A 21,616-nucleotide genomic window follows, 5' to 3' on the forward strand; every position below is an offset into this window, starting at 1 on the left:
GAGGGGAGAGGGGAGAGGGGAGAGGGTAGAGGGGAGAGGTGAGAGGGGAGAGGGGAGGAGAGAGTGGTACTGTTCAAAAAACCCTTCTTGGACAGACCTAACAAATTCTGCCCCATCTAATCCTCTTACTCTGAGTAATTCGAATTTCACTGTACCTTAATTGGCACATTTACTGACCTTGAGTCCCAGTCAATATTGGGGAAATTAAATTTACCCACTACAACAAGCCTGTGGTTCTTGCATCCTTCCGTAATCTATCTACATATCTGATCCTCTAGTTCCTGCCGGCTATTGGGTGGCCCATAATATAATCCCATTAGAGTAATTGCTCCTTTCCTACTTTAGGTAGATAATGGGCATCAAAGTGAAAACCAGTGCAAATTAAACGGCTTGATATGCATGCATAAATGGACTGATAAAGATTCAGAGTGTCGCTGAGGATCTTTCATTGCTTCTACTCTGGGGCTGTAGAGAGCATCCTGTTTGGGAACAGCTCTGCCCAGAACAGGAAGGCCCTGCAGAGAGTAGTGCGTTCGGCAGAACGCACCATGGGAACTACACTCGCCCCCTGCAGGACCTATACATCAGGAGGTGTAGATCGACAGCAAGCAAGATTATGAGGGACCCCTGCCACCCCAGCAATGGACTGTTCCAGCTGCTACGGTCAGGCAAGCGCCTCCGCTGTCATGCTGTGAAAACGGAGAGGATGAGACAAAGTTTCTTCCCACAGGCCATCAGAACTGTTAACTTTTATAACTTCAGGGACTAAATTTTGTCTTTTTGTATTAACTTTAATTTATATGCTGTAACTGTAATTCTTTTTTTGCACAATCCGCAGGCATTGCCACTTTCATTTCACTGCACCTCGTGTATGTGTATGTGACAAATAAACTTGACTTGACTTGACTTAAGGGAAGTTGTTTATTTCCTGATATCAGCTGGTCTTCATCCCATCTTTCAATGTCATCCTGCTGGATTGAGCTACTGAGAGAACATTTGTATTAATGCAGCAAGGTCGTTTGATAGGAGTAGGCTGAGAGGAGGTTTGTAAAGGTTCAGGAACAAGCAGAAATAAACGTATTAGCTAAGAAGGAGCTAATGCTATTAGTATTGAATGGAATTTTACCAAGGCTGTTGGAATTAAAAAACAATAAATAAATAATATGAGACTGTCAGGGAGGAGGAGATGGTTTTTCATACTAGTCCCATTATTGGAAGAGAGACAATAACATCAATAACAGCCGGATCTTCCTGGATGTCGAAAACTCTAAAGAGGAAGGAAGCTCGTGACAATTGTCAGATGCATGTTTCATCAGAGAAATTAAATAAATTAAGTACAGAGGAGAAAGGAAAAAGGAAACAGAGGAGTAAATGTGTGAGAGAAAAGAAGTGTGGAACATAACAACAAATACTAACGCCTTTTATAAATAGACAAAGAATGAAAGGGTTGTCCAAAATGAAGTGGAACTGATTTGGGTATAAAATGAGACATTGTTGCAGAGGTTGAATTATTAAATGTTATTTGCACCCTATTTCACAAAAGAATAATAAATAAATGCTAATACCTTTTATAAATAGACAAAGAATGAAAGGATTGTTCAAAATGAAGTGGAACTGATTTGGATATAAAATTAGACATTGTTGTAGAGGTTGAATTATTAAATTTGTTATTTGCACGCTATTTCACAAACGAATAACAAATAAGTACTAATGCCTTTTATAAATAGACAAAGAACAAAAGGGTTGTCCAAAATGAAGTGGAACTGATTTGTTGTAGAGGTTGAATTATTAAATATTTTATTTGCATCCAATTTCACAAAAGAGTTACTGTCAATGCTACAGGAGAAGAGGCAGTGGATAGGATGAAGTCAGAAGGGCAGAAGGGACGCGTAACTGACAGACAATCCACAAAGAGAAGCACCTTGTTTGGATGAGATGGATCATATCATGCTGAGTTGGTAAAGGTGGAAGTAGAAGTGCCTCTGGCCTCAATTCTCCTTCGAAGTAAGATTCATGCCAGAGAATTGGAGAGTTGAAAATGTTATGGCCTTCATTGACAAAGGGGAGTGGCACAAGTAGAGTAAGGATGGCCTGTCCCCACCTGACTTTCGACAACAATAATCTGAAAGAATGTTAATCATCACTTGGAAGTGGGTCCTCTCACCTTAAAACTATGTCCACTGGTTCTTCAATGGATAAAAGACTATGTGTATCACCCTATCTATTCCCCATATGATGTCATACACCTCTAATAGATCACCTCTCAGCCTCTTGTGCTCCACGGAATAAAAGTATAAAGTCCGAGCCTGCCCAACCATTCCCAGGTCGTCGAGTCCTGCCAACATCCTCGTAAATCTTCTCTGCATTTGTTTCAGCTTAATGACATCCTTTCCTTAGCAGACTGACCCAAAACTGAACACATGCAGCCTCACCAATGTGTTATACAATTGTAACATAACATCCCAATTTCTATACTCAATACCTTGACTGTTGAAGGCCAATTTGCCTTCTTCACCAGGCCCCTGCGAAGCCACTTTCAGGGACCTATGTACCACTCCTCCTAAATCCTTGTAATCTATACCACACCCCAGGGCCCCACCACTTACTGTGAACATCCTGCATTGGTTTGACTGTAGTTGATCTTTATCCCACGGTGTACTTTGACTGCCTTTCTCTCTGTCCGCAACTCCAGCATCCTTGGGGTTGTCTGCAAACGTATTATCCAACCCACTTATAATTGTCCAAGACATTTCAATACATCACACACAGAGGTCCAGCGCAGAACCTGCGGAACTCCACTGTTATTGAGTCATACAGCGTGGACAGGCTCTTTGTCCCAACTTGCCCACACTGACCAACATTGCACATCCATACCAGTCGCATCTGCTTGTGTTTGGCCCATTTCCCTCTAAACCTGTCCCATCCATGTACCTGTCTGAATGATACTGAAACGTTGTGATAGTACCAACACTGGTCACGGACCTCCAGCCGGAATAACCCTTTTACACCAGAACCCGGTCTTCAATTAAGCCAGTCCTGAATGCGTATGACCAAATGACTACAATAAAAGCTGTATTTGTATTTCCCCAATGAATTTTAATGAAGCAAAATCAATCCTGATCAAGAACAACGGCTAAATTTAGACAGTGATGACAATCATTTACCACATAATGTAGGAGTCATATAAAATAAATGAGTCAGCAGATTGCAACCATGTCATTAATGTAGCAAATGACTGTGCTTTGTCCAAGATTTCGCCGATAAGATGTTTTGTGTAAATATAGCGAACCAATCTGGCAACCAATAAAGAAAGTGCTTGTCATTTCATTTTCCAATGTTTGACCTCCCATAGGACATGAACTATATTTTGTTTTAGTTTAGTTTACAGATACAGCTTGGAAACAGGCCCTTCGGCCCACTGAGACCGCACCAACCAGCGATCCCCACACACTAACACTAGATTACACACACACTAGGGACAATTTACAATTTTACCGAAGCCAACTAGCCTACAAAGTTGTATGTTTTTGGAGTGTAGGAGGAAACCAAAGCAGCCAGAGAAAACCCACGCAGTCACGGGGAGAATGTACAAACTCCATACAGACAGCAACTGTAGTCAGGATTGAACCTGGTCTCTGGCTTGGTAAGGCAGCAACTCTACTACAGTGCCGCTGTAACTTGACCAAAATGCATCAGGTCTCTAATCAGCTTCCAATTGTTGTACCTGCATATATCCCCACACTGCCCCACCATGTCTTCCATCCTAGATAGTTCCAGGGAGTGGCTCCATCGAAGGGGACAATTTTGCTACTATAATCAGTTTGCAGACCATCTGTAGAATCATGGGGATATTTTGTTTAGTTTAGTTTAGAGATACAGTGTGGAAACAGGCCCTTCGGCCCACCAAGTCCGTGCCGGCCATCGATCCCCACACACTAACACTATCCGACACACACTAGGGACAATTTACAATTTTACCAAGCCAATTAGCCTACAAACCTGTACTTTTTTTGACCTGAGCACCCGGATAAAAACCCATGCAGGTCAGGGAGAACATACTAACTCCATACAGACAGCACCTGTGGTCAGGTTTGAACCTGGGTCTCTAACACAGTAAGGCAGCAACTACTACTGCGCCACCGTGCCGAGATATATTGCACAACATTTCCAGTGATCCAATGCAGCTTGTTTCATGGTGCCATTGGTCTGTTCAATACTTGCTGGGGGAACATGTAGCTCAGATTCTATTGACTTTCTGCACTAATGCACAGGATACTTACAGGTCAATAGACAATAGACAATAGGTGCAGGAGGAGGCCATTCGGCCCTTTGAGACAGCACCGCCATTCAATGTGATCATGGCTGATCATTCTCAATCAGTACCCCGTTCCTGCCTTCTCCCCATACCCCCTGACTCCGCTATCCTTAAGAGCTCTATCTGGCTCTCTCTTGAATGCATTCAGAGAATTGGCCTCCACTGCCTTCTGAGGCAAAGAATTCCACAGGTTCACAACTCTGACTGAAAAAGTTTTTCCTCATCTCAGTTCTAAATGGCCTACCCTTTATTCTTAAACTGTGGCCCCTTGTTCTGGACTCCCCCAACATTGGGAACATGTTTCCTGCCTCTAACGTGTCCAACCCCTTAATAATCTTATACGTTATATGAGTCACGTGTTTAATGGGATAAGCTTTGCCCAACCTTTGAACTGTGTTCAAAAGATTATGGGGAACTGAAGTAAAGGAAACAATTACCAAAGGTTTTCCGGAATCTGCACTGTGGCCAAAGGATGCATCACCAACAAGACACATGTACAGCTGACGCTGAATTCTGAGACAAAACCCTGCAAGACTCTTCTACCTTGAAGAACAAGGGCAGTAGGAGCATGGGAACAGCATGAGTTGTAAGACCCTTACACAACATCCTGAACGCCAAAAATATCTTACCATTTCTTCTCTCTCAGTGGTTCACACTTTCCAAGAGCGTAATGGAGCACGACCCAAACTGCAGCCCAAGTAGCCTAATGCATTGGTATCCAGTGTAATCAGCTTACAATGAGTTGAGATAATTTTCAGATGAGAGTGCTATTGTAAGCTATCTGTTGTGTCGGGACATTTAAGATTAATGTTTCTACTCAGAGTAACGGATGTAAAAAAAATGGTTGAAAATATTTTAGAAGACAATATAACCTCGGCAGTAAAACAACATGAAGAGTTTGAGTGGGTAATAAGGGTCCAAGAGGGCAATTTAACCTTACCAATAAAATGATTAACAGGATTAGAAAAACTCATGATGGCTATTCTCTTCTCATTTCTATATATTTTGTTTGTGCATTATTTTTGTAAGGATGAAATTTAAGGATCACAAGACAAATCGGCATATACATGGGAATTATAGGATCATAGAGTCTTACAGCATGGAAACAGGCCAACTTGCCCACACCGGCCAAAATGTCCCAGTGACACTAGTCCCTCCAGCCTGCGTTTGGCCGATATCCCTCTAAACCTGTACCTGTCTAAATGTTTCTTAAACAATGCGATAGTACCTGCCTCAACTTTCTCCTCCGGCAGCTCGTTCCATACACCTACCACCCTTTGTTTGAAAAAGTGACCTCCCAGATTCCTATTGAATCTTTCCCCCCTCACCTGAAACCTATAGTTCTCGAATCTCCTACTCTGGGCAAGAGACTCTGTGGGTTTACCTGATCTATTCCTCTCATGATTTTACACGCCTCTATAAGATCACCCCTCACCCTGCTGCGTTCCTAGGAATAGAGTCCTAGCCTGCTCAACCTCTCCCTATAGCTGAGCATATAAACATAGCACAAAAAGTAAGGAAATTTGTGTTTGGTAGATTATTTCTTTGTTGTAACAATGCTTCTTGGCAATAAATCTTATACCGTTGGAAAGCCTGTTTATTTCCCTTTTAAATGGTGCCACATTTGTAAGGAACATGCATTTGTGGGATGAGCAGCAGAGCTGAGTATGTGGGTTGCGCCCATGAAAAATTTGCCAAATCTTCTCTGCCAATGCCAAACAGCTTATTCTGCCATTGACTCTTGTTCGGTGTTGTTTGGTGGATTGGATGATTGAAGTCTGAAGAAACAAGACATATTGGCAATTTAACAATTTATTCATTTAATAAACAGGAGCCACAGTAGCGTGTGGAAGAACCATACACAGCCATAACAGCCTGGCACCTCCTCTTCATGCTGGTCACCAGCCTGGTCACACACTGTTGTGGGATGGCATCCCATTCTTGTCAGCACCTGGGGGTACCAGAAGCTCAAAACAAGAGTCAATAGCAACAGCAGAATAAGCTGTTTGGCATTGGCAGAGAAGATTTGGCAAATTTTTCATGGGCGCAACCCATATACTCAGCTCTGCTGCTCATCCCACAAATGCATGTTCCTTACAAATGTGGCACCATTTAAAAGAGAAATAAACAGGCTTTCCAACGGTATAAGATTTATTGCCAAGAAGCATTGTTACAACAAAGAAATAATCTACCAAACACAAATTTCCTTACTTTTTGTGCTATGTTTAGTTGTAGTTACCTCTGGTTGAACCAAGAAATTCAAAACATTTATTACAATAAGCCCTGACAAAGCACATCCACAGCTGCTTGTGTTAGTCTAAGATAGAAAGGGCAGACCCCCATTACTTTTTCAAGGTCACACACGAATTGACACCAAATAATAGCCTTGCCAGGGAGCTTCACAACTACCACTGTATAAAATCATTCAGTCACGCCCTGCAAAAGGAGGAAGTTCCCGATCTTGGCAACCCAGAGCCATAATATCCTGTTTTTGCATCAGCCCTCAATGTAGACCCCAGAAATAACTGTAACTTGGGATCTGGAAGGGAAGGAAGAACTCAGGAGAATTAGAATCACAGGGAAAATGCCACTGATCTAAGTGTTGTATCTGTGGGCTTCAGATCTCCAGGCCCTGATACACTTCATCTTAGGATCTTAAAAGAAGTGAGAAAGCTGATGTGATGATTTTATTTTTTCATGGGTACCTAGATATGGAGAATGTTCAATGGGAAAGAGTGAATTTAAATTATTTATTCAGAAAGGGACTCTGAAACCAGAAGATTTAGGGCAGCACAGTGGAGCAGCTGGCAGAACTGCTGCCTCACAGCGCCAGAGACCTGGCTTCGGTCCTGACTTTGTGGACCCTCTGTGTGGTTTTACATGTTCTCCCTGGCTGCCTGGATTTCCTCCAACATCACAAAGACATGCGAACTTTGTAGGTTAATTGATCTCTGTGAATTGCCTCGTATGTAGGGAATGGTTGAGAAAGTGGGATAACACAGATAACAAGGTATTCAATAAGATGTGACAACAAAATTATTGTAGAAATTAAAAGATTGTGATGTAGAATGTAATATATTTGTGTGCAAAAAGATTGACTAGCCAATAGGAAACAGAGGCCAGGGAAAAATAAATTGATCTGCTTGCTTTCATAGGCCAAGGCATTAAGTATAAGAGTTGGACATCACTTTGCAGCTGTACAGAACATTTTGAATCATTCAGAAGGGTCCCGACTCAAAATGTCACCCATCCACCTGTTGAGTTCCTCCAGCACTTTACATTTTGTACAAAACATTAGTTCGAGTTTATTTGAGGTAATGAGCACAGATCTGGTCACCACACTATAGGAAGGATGCAGTAGCAATAGAGAGAGTACAAAGATGTTTCTTGATATGCGGGGTTGTAGTCAGGAGAGAATGGATAGGCTGGATTTATTCTCACTGGAAGGAAGGAGTCTGGAGGGTGATCTTCTTGAGATTTATCCAAATATGAGGGGCATTGGGAGGATAGATGATCGGATTCTTTTTCCCAAGGTAGGGGAGTCTAGAACTAGAGAGCATAGGTTTAAGGTGAGATGGGAAACCTTTAGAGCAAGGGGTAAGTTTTGCCACAGAGGATAGTGGTTACCTAGAACTAGATGCCAGAAGATGATGTTTCCATTAGTGGGAGAACCTAGGACTAGAGGTCATAGCCTCAGAATTAAAGGATGTTCTTTTAAGAAGGAGATGAGGAGGAATTTCTTTAGTCAGAGGGTGGTGAATCTGTGGAATTCTTTGCCACAGAAGGCTGTGGAGTATATTTAAGGCAGAGATAGATTCTTGATTAATACAGGTGTCAGAGGTTATGGGGAGAAGGCAGGAGAATGGGGTTAGGAGGGACAGATAGATCAGCCATGGTTGAATGGCGGTGTAGACTTGATGGGCAGAATGGCCTAATACTGCTCCTATCACATGATCTTATGAAGAGATGATGAGGGAGATAAAACCACAGCATTTTAAAGGCATTTAGTCAAGAACTTAAATGGGAAAAGGATTGATTGGGGCCTAATGTGGGTAGATTAGATTTGTGCAGGTAGGCACCAGGGTTGAATAAACGAGTGGCCCCACAGGACCAGTTTCAGTGCTGTATGATTCTATACTTTCATGAAAGCTAATGAACCACATTACCTAAATGGTGCTAGATTGGGAATCTCTGGGCCATGACAATTAAAAGTGATGTTGAAGCATCTGGGATAGTCTTGTGAACCTTCAGGTTGTGAAGTGTGGAGCACGGAGAAGCTCAATGTAAGTGACAGAAGGTGGAAACCACCTCGTAAATTACCCATCCACTTGCTCCTGTCGGCCATCTCTTGTTCCATCAGTGAAGAGTTTGTACCTTCCACATTGGCATCATTAGGAAACTTTGAAATCTCAAAACTGGAGTTGCAGTAAATTAATCTTGACCCTGAGCAACTATCGAAGAAGACAAAGAAAGAACCCACTGTAACTTTGCTAAAATACCTTCCCAATGCCATTCAAGCCCACTTGGTCACCCCGATGTGCAAATCTATAAACAAAATTATGGTTTCCTATATAGATGCTTCCGATTTCAAACTTCTGCTAATTCGATCAACCCATTGTTTGCCTGCTGCAGTGGAGTTAATGTTGAGGTCCACTTCACTCTGATGATGTTGTCAAGCGATATTAAGTAAATCAAGGGAAGAGGAAAGGAAGGATTCAAACAGGGGTTTGTAGAGATGCCAAATTCACTGGTGAAGAAGGGGACATTGTCATTGGGCAATAGAACAAGAACAAGAAGTTGAAGTCATTCTTTGATAACAACAATGACGACGGCAGATTTGTATGGGTAGGGAGCAGTAAATGCGAAGACATCAGCTAATGTGGAAACCAGGCAAAAACATCACTAGTTCATTTGGGAATAAGCTAAAGTGAGCAGGAGGTCGCCCACATACAAGGGAGAGCATGAACTGAAATCAGGCAACACTCACAGCTTAAGGATAAGGGGGAAGTCTTTTAGGACCGAGATGAGAAAACATTTCTTCACACAGAGAGTGGTGAGTCTGTGGAATTCTCTGCCACAGAAGGTAGTTGAGGTCAGTTCATTGGCTATATTTAAGAGGGAGTTAGATGTGGCCCTTTTTGCTAAAGGGATCAGGGGGTATGGAGAGAAGGCAGGTACAGGCTACTGAGCTGGATGATCAGCCATGATCATATTGAATGGCGGTGCAGGCTCGAAGGGCCGAATGGACTACTCCTGCACCTATTTTCTATGTTTCTACTTAGGGTAAAAGTTAAATGTTTCAGCTCAATGATGTTTCACCATAGCAAGTGCAAGTGCAGTCAATGAAAAAGTATTGACCTGAGATGTAAACTTCCTCCATGGATGCTGCTTGACCAGTTGAGAATGTCCAGCATTTGCTGTTTTTATTTTGTCATAATGGAGATAGATATGGTATCAGAGAGGTATTACAGCATTGAAACAGGCCCTTTTTGCCTAACGCATCCATGCCGACCAAGTTGCCTTCCTGAGCTAGTCCCATTTGCTTCATATCCCTCTACATCTGTTCTATCGATGTACTTGTCCGAATGTCTTTTAAATGTTGTGTTTGTACCAGCCACGTCCTCTGGCAGCTTATTCCACAAACCCACCACCCTCTGTGTGAAAAAGACTCTCAGGTCACCTTTAAATCTTTTCCCTGTCACCTTCAATCCATGCCCCTTAGTCTTAGACTTTCCTGCCCTGGGCAAAAGCAACTGTGACTATTCACTTTACCTATGCCCCTCAAGCTTTTACATACCTATATAAGTTCATCCCTCAGCCTGCAATAATCCAGGGGGGAAAGCCCCAACATACCCAGTCTCTCCTTAGACCTCAAGCCCTCCAATCCCAGTAACATCATCATGAATCTTTTCTGTCCCCGTTCCAGCTTGATTATATTCTTCCTATTTCTTGGTGACAGAACTGCACACAATGCTCCAAGTGTGGTCTCACCAACATCTTGTACTGTTATAACATGATGTCCTAATTGCTGTACACAGTGACGAATACCTTCTTCACCACCGTGTCTATCTGTGTCACCTTGGGACGTTCTTTTAGGAAGGAGATGAGGAGAAATTTCTTTAGTCAGAGGATGGTGAATCTGTGGAATTCTTTGCCACAGAAGACTGTGGAGGCCGTCAGTGGATATTTTTAAGGCAAAGATAGATAGATTCTATATTAGTACAGGTGTCAGAGGTTAAGGGGAGAAGGCAGGAGAATGGGGTTAGGAGGGAGAGATAGATCAGCCATGATTAATTGGTGGAGTAGACTTGATGGACTGAATGGCCTAATTCTACTCCTATTCCTTATGACTTGTTTCAGGGGACAATGTACCTGTATCCCTAGGTTTCTTTGTTTTACAACACACCCTAGGACTCTGCTATTTACTGTCCTGATTTAGCATACTAAAATGCAACAGTTTACACGTTTGAGTTAAATTCCACCTGCCAACCATTGGCCCACTTTCCTAATTGATCTAGAACCTGTGGCAATCTTAGATAATCACCTTAATTGCCCACTATACCACCAATATTGCAAAATTACTAACCATGCCAACTACATTCTCATCCAAAATGTTAATATAGACGATGAATATCGTGGACCCAGCACAGCCCCCTGTGGCACACCCTTTGGGGAAGTTGGATTTTGGGAGGAGAAGAGGTAGAATAGGAAGACAGAAGATCTTCCGAGCCCAATCATCCATATAAAGGGAGCATAGCTAACAGCACTGACCCATCCACACCAAATTTGTGCTAAACCCAGCAATAATTGCCTGAAATTTACTGTTCACCAGAATTTTTTCACACAAAGGTTTTTTCAATTCTCTTACAATGTGAAATTGACATTTTCCACATTTAACTTTATATACTGCAGCGTTAAATGTGTGGTCCCTTATAAACAAAGAATTTAATTGAAATCAGTCAAACATTCACAAAGTACACCTTGCAAGATGCTCTTTTATTTTAAAAGTTTATTCATAGAATACTATAAATAAAATCATCTGTAGTTCTATCATTCTATAAATATTATACTTTGAAGAACAGTTTGAAATGCATGTAAATGCACTAATACAGAAATCATAATAAAATGTGAGTGGCTATATACCGGAGAGCGAGAGGTCCAGCCCATCCAGCGGTCACTTTGAGTGTTTTTCTTCTTTTCCCAGTACAAGCCATTTGGACTGTAGCAACGTTGTTTCTGGAAGCTGATTTTGTTAGCAAAACAATTCTTTTACGTTTTTGTCTCCTTTCTTTGCTAGGAATTCCTTCGCTCACACATTTCTTGACTGAAAGGTGCACTCATACACTTTGTTTATGCTTCCATCAGAAAGAGATCGCATTAGAAAAGTCTGAAGAGTTACAATTCACAACATACCTATATTTTGAAAGATGCAAAAGAAATTCAGCTTACAAAATATTAAAGCATCATGTTTGCAGGACTTGGAACAAATGTTTGTAACACAAAGTTGCCAGATTCACCTGAAGTGAATATATACAAATATTTTACAAATCTATCATTAACTGAAAGGGAAAGTTTAGAGAGCAATAAAATACATTAGGGCATAAAAGCACACTAACACTGTGATGTTTGTCTGAACTTACATTTTTCATTATTTTTACAGATGCATTTTAATACATTTAAACTAGGTAGGATGATACCTAAAATCAAGACAGCAGGAGATTTCAATCAGGCAATTTAAGCATTCATTTATCACCGTCCCTCAGTGTAATTTGAAGACCCGATTAAGTATAGGGATATACTTGCCTCAGATAGAATGAACTTTTTAATCCTGAAATATTTTTTTACGGTTTGAATTTCAGCAACTATATGTGTGTGCAGCTGAGAAATATGCACCCACCCTCACTCACTCCATTTAAAGATAGCCATGTCTATAACTTGAGGAGTTACATTCTGGCTGTGAGGTCCAATAGGAGTTAGCCCTCTCACTAACAATACTATAATCTTACCTTTCCGGCATTTTTGAAAACTCTTTCTCACTGATCAAGTTACACCAAAATTTATTTACATTTCCGCCCAGTGTCATTACACATAAACAAAATAGAAAAATGAAACTGCTAAGAAACAGAAGTTTATGCACATTCACAATAATCATACCTTAGGACTCAAAACATTGCATTCAAATATCACTAATCATGTTTTATTTTTAATATTTTGTTCTACAAATGGTAGTCACATTAAAATGTAAATAAAAACAACTTTATTACATTTTATAAACTAACAGATTGTGAAGGAGAGAAATTAATGCTTCTTATGGCATTCTTAACCCAAACTCTGCTTTGTGTACTCAATAAAGTTAAGTTGTAGTATAAACACATGGCATAGAAGCAAAGTCCACCAACTCCAACTAAATTTAGGAGGCAACATTTGATGCAAGCTGACCCATAGTGTCAAACATTAAAGAAAATTGCATCCAATCCATGCTGTATGTCCCTTATAGAAATCTAATTTGTTGCTCTGCATTTGGTTAGAAAACCCCTGCATTAGCTTTGTTTTCAAAGGGAGCAGGGACAAAGATTGTTGAGTGAAAGTTTTATTGTGAGTAAACATTCGGAAATGTAACTTTAAAGGTGCTTAATGTGTATTCTTGATGTGATGGATTCTTTTCGTATGGAATGAGTTGGCAACACCTGGCCAAATTACTTTTGAAGGTAATTATACACTAAGCAGCCTCTTGATATGGTCTTGATGATCCAAATCAAAATTAATTCTTTCAAACATCTGAAATACTGTTGGATTTATCAATTACATTTACTCATCAAATAAACAGTCACAAATAGACATAAACTGTGTACAGGTAAATGGTCAGTCTCCTCTGTGATCAAACAGCAGATCTCTTTTTAAATACCTTTATTTTTATTCATATTTTTGCTAGCATCACAACCCTGTAGATATACAAAAATATCACTGCAGCAAAATAATTTTCTGACCTTTTAAAACAAGAAAAAATATGGGAACTCTGAGAATTGCTCACTCCTTCCTTGATGCTCTTTAAAAGTCTTTTAAGTAGAAGAATCCATATCAATCAGTCGAAAAAAGATCGCCTGCAGAGGGCAATGGGGCCAAGCCACCTGTCACATTGGGAAGCTGAGACAGATCTGGTAAGCTCTGGATATGGGACTTGAGCTCTTTTCGCACTTGAGTCACCTTGGCCAATTTGCGCTTGTACTCCTGTGAAACACAGAAAGTTGCACATGATCACTCAATGGAAGTACTTGCAATTTGTTAAAGTCAGGATGAATTTCCTGACCATCCAAAGGGGTCAGTGATGACCCTACTGATCTCCACAACTTGCATCTACATACCATCAGAACATCCCTTGCAATGTCAACGGGGCACTTTTACTTGCTTTAATAGGGAGGGTGGAAAAAGCATCTCAACAAAAATGGAAAGTTTGCCACACAAGCATGAAACTAAAGATAATCTTGTGGTCAGGGATTGAGTTTGCACTCATTTGATTAAAGACCTCACACCACAGAGGAACTATCACATTGCCAGGAGAGTCCATCTGTGCTGTAGGTTATAAAAGCAATGAAATAAATTAGATTTTCTTTGCATCAACCAAGGTATCAGGACTGTAGGTTTTTTCATTGTATCTCAGTGCATATGACAATAATAAACCAATACCAATAAGATTACATGACTAGAAAAAAAATGAACTGCAGATGCTGGTTTACACATAAGGACACCGCGCTGGAGTAACTCAGCAGGTCAGGCAGTATCTTTGGAGAACATGCATATGTGACGTTTTGGGTCGGGACCCTTCTCTAGACTGATTGTGGAGCGGGTGGGTAGAAGGGGTGTGGAAGAAGGCTGGGAGAGAGTAGGGGCAGGCCAATGTGCGGAGGGTAATAGGTGGACACAGGTGAGGGTTTTTAAAATCGCTGATTGGTTGGAACAAAAGCCAGAAATTAAAGCAGAAAGTGTGAGACAGACTGAACAATGCAAATTGAGGGTGTTGGGGAGAGAAAAGGGAGGGTGAGTGAGGTGGGTTGTTAGAAGTTACCTAAATTTGGAGAATTCAATGTTTGTACCTTTGGCTTGTAAACTACCCAAGTGGAACACGAAGTGCTCTTCCTCCAGTTTGCATGGGGCCTCACTCTGGCAATGGAGGAAGCCCAGGACAGAAGGTCAATATGGGAATGGAAAGGGAAGTTAAAATGGTTAGAAACCCAAAGATCCACTTGACCTTGGCGGACTGAACGCAAGTGTTCGGCGAAGAGGTTGCTAAATCTATGCTTAGTCTTGCCGATGTACAGGAGGCCAAATCGGAAACACTGGATGCAGTAGATGAAGTTATGAGGTGCATGTGAACCTCAGTCTCACCTGGAAGGATTGCACGAGACATAATTGTAACTCTTCAATAAGTTCGCCTTCTGCTTTAAGACAAGGGTTTTTTTGAAAAGCAAATGGTCCTTTGTTCCATTGACCATTTGCTTTTCAAAAAAACCCTTGTCTGTGTCCATCTATCACCTACCACGCTCTGTCCTGCCTTTCCTTTCTCCCAGCTTTTTTACCCTCCCCCCATTTCCCCACAATCAGTGTGAAGAAGGGTCCCAGCCCGAAATTTCACCTACCCATGTTCTCCAGAGATACTGCCTGACCTGCTGTGTTACTCCAGCACTTTGTGTCCTTTTGGCTAAATGACTACCTTATTTCAGCAAGTGAATGGGCTTCCTCCCATTGCCAGAGTGGGGCCACAAGCAAACTGGAGGAAGAGAACCTCGTTTTCCACTTGGGTAGTTTACAAGCCAAAGGTATGAACATTGAAGTGAACACGAAGTGAAAACCACCACCACGAAAAGCTGCCAATCCCAACCAAGGAACAGCTACCACCTGGTCACAGGTGTGACTGGAACACCTGGAAGTCCCTCAATAGGCTTTGTACAGGGATGGGCCGATGCAAGACCAATAGGGGCTGTGAAGATGCGGCAGACACAGAATGTGAATGTGGAATATTTCTACGATCCACGTTACACCTACTAAGATGCCCACTTCTTGGTGAACAATGCTGCCTGGAAGATCTAGCGGTGGCAAACGAAAAGGCAGTCCACTGTGCAAGAGCCTGGCCGAACATTTGAAACATAGATGATGGACACGAAGAAGATTTCAGCAACGCAATAGTTCCCATTGATCCCCATGTTGGACTCACCAATTCCCCCAGCCAATGTTTTTGCTATGCTATTAAAACCTGCTGTTAATGCAAAAATATTCACAATAACAGAACTAAATAAGTCTTTCTGAAATATTATTTCTTTATAAAGGCAAGATTATTCCTTGAATATTCCCTGACAATACTATTGTTTAGTTTAATTTAATTTAAAGATACAGCTTGGAAATAGGCTCTTCGGCCTACCAAGTCCACACCAACCAACGATCACCTGTACACTAGTTCTATCCTGCACACTAGGGACAATTTACAGAAACCAATTAACTTACAAACGTACATGTCTGGAATGTGGGAGGAAACCAGAACCCTGTTGAAAACCCACCGGCTCACAGCGGGAACACTCAAACACCGTACAGACAGCCCCTTATTCAGGGTCTCTAGTGCTCTATTGCTGCGCCACTGTGCCACCATATTAGAGTCATAGTGATACAATGTGGAAACAGGTCCTACGGCCCAACTTGACCACACCGGCCAGCATGTCCCAGCTACACTAGTCCCACCTGCATGCGCTCCAAACCTGTCCTAACTGCTTCTTAAATGTTGGGATAGTCCCAGCCTCAAATACCTCCCCTGGCAGCTTATTCCATACACCCACCATCCTTTGTGTGAAAAAGTCAGCCTTCAGATTCCTATTAAATCTTTTCCCCTTCACCTTGAACCTATGACCTCTGGTCGGCAATTCCCCTACTCTGGGCAAGAGATTCTGTGCATCTACCCGATTTATTCCTCTCATTTTATACACCTCTATAAGATCACCCCTCATCCTTCTGTGCTCCAAGGAATAGAGACCCAGCCCTCTCAACCTCTCCCTAATGTACAGACCCTCCAATCGTGGCAACATCCTTGTAAATCTCTGAATCCTTTCAAGCTTGACAATATCTTTCCTATAACACAGTGCCCAGAACTGAACATAATATTCTAAATGCGGTCTCACCAACGTCTTATACAACTGCAACATGACTGACCTCCTAACTTCTATACTCAATACTCTGACTGATGAAGGCCAATATGCCAAAAGCCTTTTTGACCAACTCATCTACCTGCGGCTCGACCTTCAAGGAACTGTGCACCTCCTAGATCCTTCTGTTCTACACTCCCCTGAGGCCTACCATTCACTGTGTCGGTCCTGTCCTAGTTAGACGTCCCAAAATTCACCACCTCACATTTCTCAGTATTAAATTCCATCAACCATTCCTCAGCCCACCTGGCTAATCGATCAAGATCCTGCTGCAATCTTTCACAACCATCTTCACTATCTGCAAAACCACCCACTTTTGTATCATCAGCAAACTTGCTAATATAAGTATAACAAATTATGAGAGGCATAGAAAGGGTAGTCTGAACCTTTCTCCCAGGATGGAAAAATCAAATACTAGATGACATAGCTTTAAGGTTAGAGGAACAAAGTTTAAAGGAGATTTGCTGCGCAAGTTGTTTTACTCAGAGGATGAGTGCCTGGAACGTGCTGCCAGAATTGTGATTGAAGCAGATAAATTAGTGGCATTTAAAAGACTTTTGGATAGACATATGGAGATACAGGGAATGGAGGGATATTGATTATGCACTGGTAGATAAGAGATGGTCTTGGCAACATGATTGGCACGGACATTGTGGGCCGTAGGGCCTGTTCTTGTGCAGTACTGTTTTGTTCTTCATTCTTCCTGCCTGAACTCTCATCTCTAAATTAATATTCAATCTCTATTAAACACATGCAGAATGCTATCCCCATTTCCCACTCATTTTCACCCACGTTCCCACCTTTTTTGCCCAAAAGTTTTCTTTTCCTCCAGTACCCAATCCCAACATCTTCCTGTTCCATCGTCCTCCACCCTGATGTTATTTCCAGTTTCCTTTTCTCCATCTGGGCTCCATCACTTAGTTTCAATCTTTAAATGTTTTCTTTACTGATTTCATTTCCAGTCTCCAACACCTAGGAGCTCCCTTTGCCTGACTAATTTCCAGCCTATTTTTCTCATTCTTTACCCCAATGTGCACAATCTATGAACCCATAGCTCTTGTGAAGGCTCACCCTCTCCCCAATGATCTCATCATTCTATTATCTTTCAGACTTCCCATTCTCTGAGCCTTCATTTATTTCTCCCCCCTTTCCCCTGTTCTTCTGGAGCTTGCACTTTGGCAGTTTCCTTACTTTGTTTCAAACATAAATTCCTTGACTATGCTATCCGTAGAATGCCTCCAGGAGAACCAAAATGCTTATGACAAAATTATCTGTTGTGTATTAAATAGTGCTGTCAACTTTAATGTGGAATTCATTCATTGCCACAGAAGGCTGGATGGATATTTTTTTGGCAGAGATTGATAAATTCAGTTAGGTTATGTTTAGTTTAGTTTAGAGATATGGAGTGGAAACAGGACCTTCTTACCACAGAGTCCACGCCGACCAGCGACCATCTGTACACTAGTTCTATCCGACAAATTAGGGACAATTTCCAGAAGCCAATAAACCTTCAAGCCTACATGTCTTTGGAATGTGGTAGGAAACCAGAGCATCTGGAGAAAACCCATGCAGTCACAGGGAGAATGTACAAACTCCATACAGATCGTACCCGGATTGAACCCAGGTCTCTGGCGCTGTATTCCACCGCTGTGCTACTCCGCTGCCCTCATGGATCAGCATTACCTTATTGAGAGGTGAAAGAGGAATGATAGCTATTTGCCCAATGTACCATTACTGGTAGAATGGCCAGTGTAACTGGGATTGATCTCCTCAGCAGAGAAAATTTGGCAGAGATACGGTGTGGAGAGGTCAAATATTGTTGATAATCCAAAGACAAAAGGCTTTTGAAAAAAATCCACAAAGGATAGCAAAGTGGCGCGCAGTGCCAGAGAGTGGGCTTGAACCTAACCCCAGCTGCTGTCTGTCCATGCAGAGTTTGTACAATGCCTGGGTTTCTCCGGTTCCTCCCACATCCGGGTGTGTGGGTTTGTAGGTTAATCGGCCTCTGTAAATTGCCCCCTGTGTAGGGATTGGATGGGGAAGTGGAATAACAAACCGTTGGCGAGTAGGAAAATTCAATGGGACAGTTCTTAGGCCAGGATCCACCCAAATTCACACCCAGATGAGACTATTCAAAGCAGTTAAGTCAGCCTTGCTCAAGAGATTGCATGTCCTGGGAGGGGAATCAAGAGCCGGAGGACATTAGTTGTAGGTGAGAGAGGCCAAGATTTAATAAAAACCTTTAATAGAAACCTGAGGGGCCACTTTTTCACTCAGAGGGTGGTGGGTATATGGAATAAGTTACCAGAGGAGGTAATTGAGGCAGTACAATAACATAATTTAAGACACTTAAGGCATTAAAGTTGGATCTTACTTAAGACTCAAGCTCCAACATTGTTTTATTGTAGCTGTATAAGAATGTTTAGTCATAGATTCAGTCATACAGCCCAGAAACAGGCCACGTGGCCTAGCTTGCATGTACCAAGATGCCCCATTTACACTAGTCCCACCTGCCCACATTTGGCCTATATTTCCCTAAACCTTACCTAGCCATATACCTATCCCAATGTGTTTTAAATGCCACAATAGTACCTGCCTCAACTACCTCTTCTGAGCCAAAAAACACAGATAGATGCCTTGCAGCAAAAATGACCAGGTCTGATACATATAGAAATAACGCCTTATCTAAATGTGGAGAAGGCCGCAACATGCCCTGGTTGATTCATTTGAATATCGCAAAATTATCAACTGCACCCTGGCATTAATTTTATAAAACAGAATATCTAATATAAGTGACAAAATTATCAACACAAATGCTAGGTGCAGGAAAATTGTGCCCAATGTTGGGGAAGTCCTGAACCAGGGGCCACAGTCTAAGTATAAAATGGGAGACCATTTAAAACTAAGGTGAGAAAAAAACTTCTTCATCCAGAGAGTTGTGAATTTGTGGAATTCTTTGCCACAGAAGGCAGTGGAGACCAATTCACTGGATGAATTTAAAAGAGAGTTAGATAGAGCTCAAGGGGCTAGCGGAATCAAGGGTTATGGGGAGAAGGCAGGCACGGGTTACTGATTGTGGATGATCAGCCATAATCACAATGAATAACGATGCTGGCTTGAAGGGCCTATTGGCCTCCTCCTGCACCTATTTTCTATAAACTCCCTAATTTAAAACATTGTAGTGATACTGTGATATTATTCCTTGTTGGGTTATGGGTGTCACAGTTTTCAAGAGAGTTAGATTTAGGTCTTGGGGTTAAAGGAATCAAGGTAATGGGAAAAATGCAGGAAAGGGGTACTGATTTTAAATGATCAGCCATGATCAGATTGAATGGCGGTGCTAGTTCAACGGGCTACTCCTGCACCTATATTTTTATGTTTCTATGTGTTATGGGTCACACAGGAATATATTGCCACTAATATTTTTAGCTAAAAAAGCATTAGATTTTTCAATTCATGAAAAATTGAGTAGGAACTACTAACATTAATGTTAATGAAACTACATTACAGAGATAAAATCACTGGTGGACTGCACCATTTCTTTTTAAAAGCACGTGGAGAATACTTGTTAGGCTTTGTGGAATTCCATTTAATATCTCTATAGACTTGCAGTATTATCTAGATGGCGCTGCAGTGGGGGCAACACTATGTTAATGATGTGAAACATGCATCACTTGTGCTGTTTTGTCTCCCAAGAAATTGCGCAGTTGTACTACAAGGCCTCTAAAGAACCTATTAGCTCAAATCAACATCACCGTGGCAATCAACATTAAACTCCAGTAGTGTTGCTCATTAAGTAAGCAATGTGGACCTGTGGAAAAGAACAAGCCAGGATCCCACTGATTTACAAATTTGAAGGAGAAAATGGAGTTGGATTGGACACACCCTCAGAAAACCTGCCACAAACATCATCTGGCAAGCCCTGAAATGGAACCCGCAAGGAAAAAGGAAAAGAGGTCGCCCCAGGAATAGCTGGAGAAGAGGTGGTCAGGCAGAAATGTCTGGGAGTGGGCTCAACTGCGGAGATCTCGAAAGAACCGCCAACAACCAAGTGAAGTGGAGGACGTTTGTCAATGGCCTATGCTCCCTAAAGGATCAAAGAGCTTAAGACGAAGAAGTGTAGCTCATTCTTATACAAAGTTGCCGTTGTTTCAGCCACCAAGTAATGCGACCTAGTGGGGTGTCCACATACTTCATCACTCTCAGGTCATGTGTGTCTTGCCCACTTCCATCATTTCATTCTTTCCACTGCTCTCTAGCTGCTGATCACCCTTCCCTGCAACACTCTACCTCAGCTCCATGGAGTCCAATAGCCACACTGTCTGAGACTTGCAGCCACCTCCTCTCACCAGAAAATCTCATAGGATTACTCACATACTCACTCAATGTTAAATGAGGAGGTTAAATGAGGAGGTGATGAGTGGTAGTGCTCGGTAGTGCTCTGTTGCTGAGGTAGGATTTGGGTTGTGCACGTCATTTCAAGAACCTGATAGTTATAGGAATGTGGGACTTCAAGCATCTGTGCCTTTTGCCAGATGGCAGCAGCTTCAAGAGGCATGGCATGGATGGTGGGATCCTGCTCCCTGAGGCAGTACCTCAAATAGATGCTTTCCATGGTGGGGAAAGCAGAGCTGGGCCATCCAGGCTGATCCACCACCTTCTGCAACCTCTTGCATTTGAATTGCAGGAGACTCCCAGGATGCACTGCACAGCAGCAGAAGACGTCTGGGCTACCGCACGGAAACAAATGACTGAGGGGGGGTAGATGCCAAGAGCAGAGAGGAACTTGGCACGGGGCCGCAGAGAACAAACAGGGACCTGGCAGGGAGCTGCTGAGAACTTAGTGGGACCACGTGGAGGGGCGCCTGCAACCAAGTACGGCGGCAGGTCTTGTTCGCCATTGTGAGAAGATAAAGATATACTAAGACCTTTTGAAACTTCGTCGGCACCAGAAACATGGCGACTCTTTGTGTACTGCCTAGGTGAATTTTCTGCTGTATGATTTTACTCGATTGCAAAAACAAAGAATTTCACTGTACTTGCGTACATGTGACAATAAAGTATCATTGATTCATACAAGGCCATGATGCAATAAGTCAGTATAGATTCGATAGTG

The 21,616-nt window shown here is 42.1% G+C and overlaps 1 protein-coding gene across 6 annotated transcripts in view; it reads right to left on the reverse strand.

Annotated features, from left to right (window-relative positions):
• Positions 1–11,319: 11,319 nt before the first annotated feature.
• The window catches only part of LOC144604584 (regulation of nuclear pre-mRNA domain-containing protein 1A-like), a 55,378-nt gene continuing 45,081 nt past the window's right edge, over positions 11,320–21,616 (reverse strand). For 2 of the 6 annotated variants that reach the window (XR_013548748.1, XR_013548742.1), the window contains one exon: positions 13,433–13,543. Coding sequence is in view for 2 of the 6 variants with exons in the window: in XM_078419204.1 (XP_078275330.1) it covers positions 13,394–13,543 (150 nt within the window). In the remaining 4 variants the exon portion in view is untranslated. Of the gene's footprint in view, positions 13,544–21,616 lie in introns of all 6 variants that reach the window. The other 4 variants (XR_013548744.1, XM_078419204.1, XM_078419234.1 and 1 more) reach the window with 4 other exon arrangements.

The sequence above is a fragment of the Rhinoraja longicauda genome, chromosome 2 (genome assembly GCF_053455715.1).
Source record: "Rhinoraja longicauda isolate Sanriku21f chromosome 2, sRhiLon1.1, whole genome shotgun sequence".
NCBI lineage: Eukaryota > Metazoa > Chordata > Chondrichthyes > Rajiformes > Arhynchobatidae > Rhinoraja > Rhinoraja longicauda.